Raw genomic sequence first — 11418 nt, forward strand, 5'->3', positions numbered from 1 at the left:
CTGTTTTGTCCCGGTTTTGTCGCTTTCTTTTGGATCGAGGGATTTGAAAGCGCGCGGAATTCCAGGCTGGGAAATAAATTTGATCAGCTGGCTGGGAAACCAACCAATTTTATCTAGCTGGCTGGGAAATTTCTTGTGTGTCTTGCTGGGAAAAAGGATGTAAAAAATGTAAATGCTTTCTTTATAGTGGAAGTACACTTAGCTATCAAGCTAGTTTACAGGTACTCCACTGTTAACAAGGTGAAAGTAACAATTGGCAAACTTAACAGAAACAGATAATGTTTTCCCAGCAACACTGAAAAACACCTGAAAATGCCTTAATAACATTTATTTTCATTAACTGGGGTATAATAATACATTTTACAACAAATTGGTCGTTGGGTGCCCCTGTTCATTGTTCATTTCAGTTTACAGTGTCCCCAATGAGTGCTCCAGCGCTAGAATGACTGAACACAAATAAAATTCCTTTCCTTTCCTTTCCGCTTTCATGAATGCGAGACATAATTTTATCATCACTTTTACACCGGCAGTTTAATTTTACCAATCTCTTTTATATTCTCAACTGCACATAAAGAATACCACATTGACGGTAACTCTATATTGCTCGGATCAAGTGTCATTTGAATGACCATGGTGAAATCAGATTCTCTCTGACGTCTCGAAAGTTACAGATGAATAAAAGATCTAGAGCTACAGCTACTCAATTCCGGCCCTCTCAAAATCGTCAGTTAAAATACTGTCTCCGGATACCAAGGCTGGCTACTTGAATACTAAAAATGCAGAAGGTTCTCAGTTGACGGTTTCTTTTTCAGGCTCTTTCTTTCATGATAAATGAACTAAATGATAGCAATGATATCTAAATGAGCCATTTGCTCGAAATTCACACAGATATCGACAGTCTGTTGGGAGCACCTGGCATCTAAGTACTGTCTAGTCGTTTGCTATTGTTTATATAGTTTGTCGGCGGTAAAAGTCTCAGTTACAAAATGTCTGAAATATTAGCAAGTCTATCTAGCACAATTGAAATACCGTAGAGCTATTTTTGTATTCAAGAATCTTAATATTTCGCAATTGATTGAGCAGTCCCTTTTTTTGCAGAGAAACAAAACGAACAGCACAATTTTCAAGCACGTGAAAGAGAATAATGGATTTCACACGTTTTCGTCGCATAAATATTACAGAGAAACACCCCATGATATGTACATTGCACTGCAAAAGGATGGAATACCAAGGAAAGGAAACAAGACATGCCGGCTTCACAAAGGATCGCAGTTTCTGATCATATAAAATTCTGTTAAGCAATTTCCGTGTTCGCTTAGCATGTATTTGAAAGCGAATTCAGGCGCGAAATTTAACGTAATTACAACTAATTGTATCCACCTCGCATCCAGGCGTCTTTCAAAAAAAAATGAAAATAAGCGCTCAAAGAAAGCTACAGCAGGAAGGAAAAACATCCAATGGTGCCTTGCGCTTGATGCGAAGAGTAGGGATAGAATCTTTGGTACCAATGCAATTAAACTTTTCGCTCTTGTTCTCGCTTTCAACATGGAAAACGGACCCTGATTTCACCATACGATAGTTCAATTCAGTTCTCACGTCAGATGGAAATGATTAGGCGCCTCTGACAACTCCAATACCAAGTCTTTGTAACGGCTTTTTCACAGATCAAGCTATTTTTGGATTCGCTCTGACGAAGGGCTAACGCTCGAAACGTCAGCTTTTAGAATCTCTGTACGGTGGTCAATTTACATTATCAACTCCGTTGATAAACCAAATTTTTGCAAGCTATTTTTAGACGAGTTCTTAGGCTTGCACTGGTGACCCTTGCCAATCCCGAGGGTAATAATGTCTCTCAAGCAAGTCTTGTGATTCGCTGGAAAGGTCTGTTTTCGCGGGAAAACTTAATCTAACATAACTTGGTCTGTAAAAACGCCGTTGCACAAATCAAGTCATTGGCTCCTTACTGACATCGTCCAACGACGTTCCAATATTCGCACACCAGCAGTGATTGAAGGCGAAAATAAAGCGCAAATTAGGCGGAGGTATTACAAAGTAAAGCGAAGGAAATAAGAACTATTTGAGTCTTTGTATTTATTTGTAAATTTATTTATTTATGAAGAATATGAAAATTGAATTAAACAACAAAGAGGAAGGGGCATGCGTCATTATCATAACTCTGAATTGTATACACAGCAGTTGAAAGGATATCGCCCTTGCGAGCGCAGTCCCGTATGGACTCCTTGTTAGTGACCTTCCGATAGCCTGGACGACGAGTACGTTTTTCGTTCTAAACATGCGCACAGGTATCCGCAAAGGTCGATTCCAGATGCGCATGCACAGAACAGAAAATTTGTTGTCATAGTCTCTGAAAGGTTGTTGTAAGGTTCGTCATTGTTACTAACAACAGGGCGGAATCTATAAAGACGAGCTTGCTTTGTAACAGAGAGATTTAGCATCATAATTAACTATTGGAGGGTAATGTGAAGTGCTAGTTTTCTACCCATGTAATCCATGTGTGCGTTAGCCCTACGAATGGAAATGGGCCCACACAAGGACAGGGAAAAACTCTTCCCTGGGAAATGAACCCACGACCTTCAGATTAGATCACCGCTGCTCTACCGACTGAGCTACAACAAGATCAGACGGGAGTAGGTGGTGGGAAACTAAGATGTCAATGTCACGGCAATGAATATATACAAGTACAAGGAGGGGTTATGTTTTTACAAACGTTGGCCGTGTAGCACTTGTATTTCAACAGAATTAAATATTGGAAGTAACGTGAAGTGATAGTTTTCTACCCAGGTAATCCATGTTAGCATCATGTTCACGGCAAAAATCAGGCTGAAATTTACAATTTTTTACGTGTTGCCGAAAACTAAACAAACTTGTTTGATTGCAGTTATTTTCTTGCCTGTTACTAACAGATACCAAGAACCTCTAAAAGAGGGATACAAATTAAAATAGGAAAATTGTTATCCTTTTGTGACAAACAACAGCGTGTGTTCTGAACTTTATTTCGGGGATGTATGCAAGCGGTCGTCAAATCACTGTAAGATTAAGTAAGACGTACATTTAATTTCGAATTCGATCTAAAAGCGCGCAATGGTAAGTGAAAAAAACCTACCCCTAAGTTCTGATGCAGAGTCCGACCATTTGCAATAGATTATACAATTACAAAGGTAATTGAAAACCATAAAACTTAAAATTCAAGACCAGACAAACTTTTCTTCTTAGGCGTAATCGGTACATACAGGTGTTAAAACTGAATGCAGTAAAACACGGCATTAAATTATTTACGCTTCTCATCAGAGAGATCGGGGTAATCAGTGAATTTATGTGCGGCAAGAGGAATATTAATTACCTTCATCTAGGGCCTTTTTATTTGATAGAAAGCCTCTTTGAATGAGAAAACTCTGTGAAAAGATAACTTTTTACACTGAACTGAAGGGAAGTTGATTGCCTTTTGTTCCTTCAATAAGAGTGCTCTGAGATCAGTGGTTGCTATGATAAAATGCAATAAGAAATTACCATGGTTTTCGGTCAGAAAAGGTATTGAGGAGACTAACCAGGAGTTAAGGGTCGGAAATGATTTACCTACATCAGTCTCCTAGTGCAGTGCTTATAAATTCAAGTTATCATTTGTTATGTACCAAGCTAATTGCAAAGGAGACGGGCCACCACGAAGGTGTTCACGAAAAGACTTTAATGGTCTCACATGCACGAAAAGGCTTTCTGCAGGTGTGCGTGTTTGCTTGCGTGAATCTATTAAACAAATGTCCTTGTCTAAATTACTATGATTTGTTTCTCTCTTACCGTAAAATTGATTATACATAAATGTGAGATGCTATGACCGACATTCGATGTACTTTTCTTTGATTTCGTGAGGGGACATCTGTGTGTTGGGTATGTATATCGTGAGATCGACTTAAACCTTTCATTTTGTTATTGTTCATATCTTTGTTGTTTTGCCTTAGAAATAAAGCCGATCACACAAAATGGCTAAAAAAAATGATTCGCCGTATCAATATAAAGAGAACGAAGTCATGCAATCTGTATCCACAGAATATATGTACAAAACCTAGAATTTCGCATAATTTGTGGCCGACCATGAACTGCCAAATGAGCTTTGAAACGAGTCTAAGGAAAGGGACGAAGTTTACGTGTGGCACAAAGTTTTTGTTTTTCTAAGAATAAGTCGAGGACGGAGCTTGTCTATCACCATAGAGTGCAATGCCATTAACTTGTTGGTGTCTGCGATGACTTTGAGCCAATCATTTACGACGCCTTAATTAATATGGCTAATAGCATTGAAGAGGTCTTGCGACAGTCCGAGAAGAAAGATAAGATGGCTAAGTGACCATTTATACATTGGTATTTCAAAATTGTGGTAAATTAAGCTCCCGCCGATATTGCAACCTATTGCTTTGAGGTGTCTTTAAATTGTGCAAATTCATCTTCAAGCATCTTCACAGTCTTCGCACATAAAACAGCATCTGGAAGTCAGTTCACGCTGCACTTTATTACAAATATTGTGCTACTGTTTCCTTTTTGTGCTCGCTGATAAAAGTGAGGGTCTTCACTTGCTTGGTGGTTACAAAGTTCTGCGCATAAAATATGCTGTCATCTCTCACGTGATGACGAAGCACTTCACATGCATGCCAAGTGGTTTCATTCTTGAGAGTTTTCAGCAAGAGTTTTATCAAACCTATCTTTACTTCAGCGCATACAACTGAAATATGACAGTTTATTGAAACGCAACCATTCGAAGAAAACATCACTCTTAAGTAACTGAGTATCGACAAGAACTTTTTTCTTATTTCTGGCAGGTGCAAATTACAGTTGCGATGATTTCCAGTTTTTTATTCTATGGCGCCGCGCGTATCTCAAGTCATGCGTAGGTGTTGCACGAGGAATAGCTGAACCAAATGAAGCTCTTAGAGTGCTTTCCGATCTCTCTCCTAATGCATCATCACTTCAGTGATATACGCACAGAATGATAAATTAAAGGAAAGGAAAGGAACTTAATTCAAGTGTCTAGTCGTTCTAGCGCTGGAGCACTAATTGGGGACACTGTAAACTGAAATTAACAATTAACGCAAAGCAAGTCAAATGATAAATTAACCGTTTTTTTTTCACAAAATTTCCAGGACAGAGTTCGGCGAACGAAGAAATAGAGTCTAGTTTAATCACGCCCCGAGCGCGCTTAATACGAATATCAACCAAAACTGATTGCTAGGATTATTTCATTCTTTGAACGAATAAGGTCACTCCACCCTCAAATTTATTTCGAACATTGCACCTATTGCATTTAACAGTCGAGTTATCAGTAAGGTTCTCGGCCCTCTCTAGCGTTCGTTTAATTTATACCAAATATCAAACTGACTAATCAGCCGAGGTTTAATAACAAATATAACACGGATTTTTTTGTTTCGTCATGGTTGAAAAAGTGTCGCCAAAAATGGTCAAGACAAAGCAATTTTTGGTGAGCTGAAAACAGTAACAATTTTCTAAATTCACCTGCTGACAATTCGAGATATTGGACTGATCTGTAATTCAGGGAAAGTCCGCTAGAACTGGAGACCCACTGAATTCAGATTTCATCGGCAGTTTTATAAATAGAGATAACGTAACATTGGAAATTTGCAGTGCGTTATTTAGGATAAAATATTGTTACTTTTTCGTCGAATAATTTGCATCCTTCTTTTGGCTGACCAATCATGCAATTCAAATAACAATGACCTTTGGTCCAGATACTTCCGCTTCATTTGCACCGTCGAATGACTTTCTCACGCCATGTGATCCCAGAAAATAAGCTAAGTAACAAAGCTTTACACCCATAAGAATCTATCTATTATAGCTATTTAAAGTGTAAAATGCAGGATAACGTTCACAATACTTAATTTCCTATGTTTATTTGGATTCTTAACTTTTAAATACTGAAAAGATTTAATAAACAAGTCTTGCCCCATAGGGTTTTCTTCGATATAATATAATAAAAATTACATTGTAGGTGCTTAATCGTCATGATATTAAATTGGAAAATAAACGACGTAGTTGCAATCGTACAGTATTCCATTGGAAAAATATTTATCTCTTTCTGTTTGAAATACGTTTACTCGGAGCTATTCTAAGGGAAGAGCAGCAATATCCACTCAGCTGTGCCAGCTGTACCAGGACGCATCAATGCAAACACACAAATTGTGGCCATTTACGGTCGTATTTTTCGTGGAATGAGCTTCAAGTAAGAAAGGTACTAAGTTTAAAGTATTTTCCCTCGGACGTCCGTGCAAGTTACGTTTCAATTCTCTCCTTACCCGGCTTTTTAACGTCCTGCATTCTTGAATTTATTTTCTTAAAGTAACAAAGACTGTATTGAGATATTTAAATTTATTTTCGTTAAAAACCCTAGCCTGCTTACTCTGTTTCACAGTTTTACTGTTATGTTAAATTAATAAATACTATTTTTGGGATTTGATTGTTTAATTCGCCTCTGGCCACAATATTACTTAGATAAATCTCACATGCATTGAACAAAATAAATATCTGAAGTCCTAATTTCTCAAAATATCTTCAGCGTTCCTTGTATGAAAATTCGATGGAAACATAAATATTAAAATAAATAATTATTAATGTTCATATCAATTACGGACGATGTATCTTTAATATGTTTCTCTTGCCGGCATCACAGAAAGAAGCGTTCCCCTATGATGTCGCTGCGTTTTCTTTCCATTTTTCATATGACCTGTCTTTCTCATGGCCAAAAAGTGCAGTAGTTTGCGAGATTCAATATTCGTATTCGTGAAATGCGTGTTCGATGCAAACGTTTCAAATCCACTAGGTTCTTGCGTTTGTTGAAATACAGTTTCATTGTTTGGGTGTTCCTACGAAAAAATAAACAAACACCGCTATAAGTATAAATATTGACAAACATTGTGTATCTATTCCACGTTAAATGAATAAGAAAATTGCCAGCTCGATGACGGTACTGATTTTTATAATCAGGAATTTGCTACGTATAGGCTATAGTTTATTGGACTCTTATTTTAGCTCGGAATTGTCAAATGACAATAGGTTTTAAGCCCGTAATTAATCATGCAGGTAATTCTCTTTCAACTTTTTGTGTTTTATTGTGGTCACTGAACTATGCCTTTAACAAGCAAGATGGAGTTGCTACTGACTAAAACATACCAAAATATTCAACGTGGGAAGCAATATTTGCCCCCAAATACCATCACATATTACTTGAAACTACAGCCGAATCATGCTAATTTCTTCGAGTCGCAATCATGAATCACTTGTTGGCTTTTCTCTCAAAGAGCAAATGGCTTAAATTCCGAGTGTACGTTTTCAAAGTCAGAAATCTTTACCGCAACAAATGAAGGAAGTGCACGTTTTTCTTCTTGCAGTGGCCTAATTAAATTTCAAGTAAAAGAAGTTCGTCATATAATGTATCCCTTATACATTTTACCAATTAAGAACGGCGTCTGAACGGGCTAACATAGCAAAAGGTTAATTTACTGACCCTCTTAACACACTTACGTTTTTCACTTAATGGTCCAAATCTGTTAAAACTCTAACCATCTCATTCTTGTTCAGGCGAATCTCAGAAATTGCATTCATTTGCATACTTTTTGGCATATAAATTAAACTAAAATAAACAAGGTCTTCCGGCCTGCCAACGATGAAAAAACACTTTGCGAAGCAATGAGTTGAAACATCGTTCATTTTTATCAGGTGAATTCAAACAACTTACCGTGGAGTACACTTTTCCAGTGGAAGCCATAGCTACATAAAGACAATGTTGAGGACTATATATTCGTACCAGACTCCTACCAACAGATCGTAGTTGGAGCTTGACTGCAAGCAAGAAGAGAATGTCATTCAGTAAGAAAGGAAGGTAATTACTTTACCTTTTAGGCAGAAGAGGAAGCAAACACATCCTGTAATTACACTTCGAGAATTAAGGCCCCTTGTGAGTATTGCCTCTCTATCGAGTATGGAGGCCCATTGTCCCAACCCTTCGTATTGACATAAACAAAGAGACATCTTGAAGTCTTCGATCCCAGGGTATAATGTCTTATATTGTAATGGAACTGAAAACTGAATATTTCGGTCTTTCTCGGTCAATTTGCCCAGACTTTAATATTTTTACAACTCTAATAAAGGCGACCGAGTTGACTTACTGTCGGGGCTCCGCGCATTTGATGTTCCATTAATTGTTCCATCATCATAGACTGCTAAAAACCAGCCATTTTTGTAGCAAAGAGAAACGTCAGAGGTTGAAGTATGACCTGAGTGATGATTGCAGAGCCGAGGTTTGACAGTCGAAGCGGTTGCCAGCTCCTCCATCGACTTACTATTCCTGCGTTCTCTATTAACGATTCTCCTTGATCCAGCCAGCTGAACGGCGGGATGGCTCGCAGATATGGTAATTAAGTTCACAAAAATCAAGGTTGACATAACCTGGAAAGCAAAAGACAATGCGCGTGAAAAAATGCTCCTTTATTCTAAGTAACAAGAAAAGTATTTGAAACAAAGAACATCTTTTTGTTGTTGAACTTGTTGTTGTTGTTCTTCTTGGAGGATCTTATATCTAAAGAGTTCTCTTAACATCATTCATTTATTTGACGACTTGACGATTTCAATATCAAATTAAAATTTCTTCTTACTTCATTTCAATTATTTGCATTATTCGCAGTGGGAGATTTTGCTCGGAGTTAAAACGGGCGTACAGCGAATCCACGGTGTGCTCTAATTTTGTACCAAAAATCTCAATATTTGGATATTTGGAAACAAGCGGGTAAGAATGAACCTCGCGTCGAAACACTTGTAATTTGCAAAGTAAGCTTTTCCATAAATAGCCAAGTTCAGCGATTTTAAATGAAAGAAAGCTTAAATTAGTTTAATTGGTTCAGACTAGTCAAAAGGGAAAACCCCCAGTACTCCTCAAAAACAGATTCCAAGTCTGATAAATCTCAGGTATCCATCATACTTCTTCCAAATAAGTGAAAATATATCAAATAACTATCACTTAAAGTTTTCATAATCTAAGAGGATCTTACAAACCCGATATTGATTAGATACCAAAAATGACAGCCTACTTTAAAAACCTAGAATGACTGGTTGTCGTTTCAATTTTGGGTGGCTCTAAATTTGAAATTGTTATAATTAGCAAAAATATTATAAAAGCACTTTACACTTTTTAAGTTTCGCAGATTTCATAACTGGACAAAGTTTTCTGCATTCAAGTAAGCTTAAAAAAAAATGAAACTATATGTTCCTAATCGTAAACGAAGGATCACTGAATCTTTCTAGCATAAAAAATACTGAACCATTTTACCTGTACTAAACTAATTTCGAATCCTACTCGTCTTTGCATAGCTGCGTTTAGTCTTGTGAGCTTCTATTTCGTCTTGGAAGCAAACGAAGCAAACTCCCTCTTTCTATTTACGAGTCACGGACCTTCGAGCTCTCGCGTGCTAAGATATCGCTATTAATAATATTTTGAGGCAGTGTATGGCCTTTATATTTCACTCGGGGTTTCCGGAGCAACACAAGGCTAACAAAGAAAAAGAATATGACGTAATAAATAGTTCAAGTTGCTTTGCAAATTTTCCGCCATGCCATCACTAACATGGAATGTCGGAGGAAATTTCCCGGGCTAAAAAATTGCAGGGGGGAAAACCACCGCTAAAAAAAATGGATAGACTAGTGAGAAGCTTCTAGCCACAAAATTTCCTCTTTACCAACGGTTCCTCGTGCCCTGTGGCATTTCAGGAAAATTTAGCAAAAGCAGCTCTGTCCCTGGGAAAGGTTTTGAACAACAATCCAGTTACGGTGTGTAAATGTTTGTCACTTGGAAATGTATTTGTAATTAGTCTCCTTAACGTAAACAATACGTTTCTAAACTGGACGAAATATGCTTAGCTAATCAAAAGTGCATCGTGTGTTTTGAAAGCACTTGCAGTTGACCGTGATATCACGATAGGAGAACACGGTTCACTGCTCACTGTTCTACGTGGATGGTACCAAGTCACTGGAGAAACTTTGTCAGCTTTTCGTATTTATATGCCAAGAATTATATTCATTTTTTACACCTTATTTACAGTTGCTTTGATCTGCTATCAGAGCTGACACAAAGTCCTTTGTTCCTGTTATTCGGCGGTCTCAGTTTTCGGAAATACTTTGTTTGATCTACCTTCACCGCAAGAACCAGTGTTTAAAATGGAGACGTAACATTTTGATAAAAATTTTTCTCTCAGAATTATATTGCTTTACAAATCTACCAGACTAAATCTCTCACTACAGCCAAGTGAAGTTCAGTTAAAATGTCCTTGAGGCTCTTAACATTATCGGCAGATCGGCGATAGGTATTACGTGTAATTTATTTTCTATGCTATACATGATTCTTCACTGCATAGAAATTCATCGATGTTATTTTCCACAGAAACATAGATCTAACAAGATAAAGCAATAATGCTAATTTTCCACATCGCCGTATTTACGCAGACTTCAGGGCTTGCTTTTGTATTAAACTTGCAACCCTGAAATAGTTAACCGCTAAGCGAGTACACTGATCAACTGTCTTCGAAGAGCCTTCTTTGTAAGAATGATGGGACGTAAAGAAAGCTGCATTTAACGTAAAAAAGAAGTCGATGAAAGTTTTCAAACAGTTGTCAAGAAAATCTAAAAATTTGCTGGGAACATGCCAAGATTGTACCTGTATTCTTGTTGGTGGGTTAAGCTTCCGTTTCATTCAAATACGTGGGCTGTGATTAGATCTGATTAACACCTTTTTAAAATAGATTTTCTTCGTACTCAAGTTAATCTTTTCCGAGTTCAAACCCCAAACCAAGTTATCTCTAAAATCATAGTTATTACTCTCTCAATAATAAGTATGCTCGAAGAATATTTATTTAGTATTGATCAGGCAGGCTTGGGCTTGCTCTTTTCTGCCATGCAGTGTCGCGTCTATCACACCAGTGGGTGGGTGGCCGGGTATAACATTTCGAGTATCTTCGCATAATGAATTTCCAAAGCCAGTCAGTTGCTGCCTCTTTATTTTCGTCATTAAATGTTATTTTTACGACTCTTACGGCATGTAAACTTTTTGTTTTAGTGAAGGGAAACGTTCGGTTTTGCGCCGGTCCAGTACACAACTGATCACCAGGACTGTGGAAAAAAGCAGAATGACCATTTTTCCCAAATTAAATGAGCATGTAAGGATTCTAACCTTCTTCGGATTTAGGTATAAACTAAGGGTATTGAGATCTATACGTAAATTTCTTTTTAAATTCGCCTGAAATATTTGTTCCACTTATAAGTAACGACAAAAGACACCCGCACTAAGCTTAAATGCTAGCTCACAAACACGACGGGCGAATTTAGAAAAAAAATGCAACAAGTTAACAATTGTTC

General features: G+C 37.5%; 2 protein-coding genes across 3 annotated transcripts in view; one reads left to right on the plus strand and one right to left on the minus strand.

The window, feature by feature from the left end:
* The window catches only part of LOC137967435 (fibroblast growth factor 2-like), a 13025-nt gene extending 10141 nt beyond the window's left edge, over nt 1-2884 (plus strand). For both annotated transcript variants that reach the window (XM_068813956.1, XM_068813955.1), the window contains exon 4: nt 1099-2884. In XM_068813956.1, the coding sequence (XP_068670057.1) occupies nt 1099-1287 (189 nt within the window). In that variant the 3' untranslated portion in view covers nt 1288-2884. The remainder of the gene's footprint in view (nt 1-1098) is intronic.
* Nucleotides 2885-5895: 3011 nt separating this feature from the next.
* On the minus strand, nt 5896-9499 carry LOC138012777 (fibroblast growth factor 1-like). The gene is made up of 4 exons (XM_068859668.1): nt 9341-9499; nt 8184-8463; nt 7754-7857; nt 5896-6881 (listed from the first exon to the last, which is right to left on the minus strand). Exons 1-4 carry the CDS (start codon nt 9377-9379, stop codon nt 6660-6662), a joined length of 645 nt encoding a protein of 214 aa, XP_068715769.1. The 5' UTR covers nt 9380-9499; the 3' UTR covers nt 5896-6659.
* Nucleotides 9500-11418: the final 1919 nt, after the last annotated feature.

The sequence above is a fragment of the Montipora foliosa genome, chromosome 8 (genome assembly GCF_036669935.1).
Source record: "Montipora foliosa isolate CH-2021 chromosome 8, ASM3666993v2, whole genome shotgun sequence".
NCBI classification, from domain to species: domain Eukaryota; kingdom Metazoa; phylum Cnidaria; class Anthozoa; order Scleractinia; family Acroporidae; genus Montipora; species Montipora foliosa.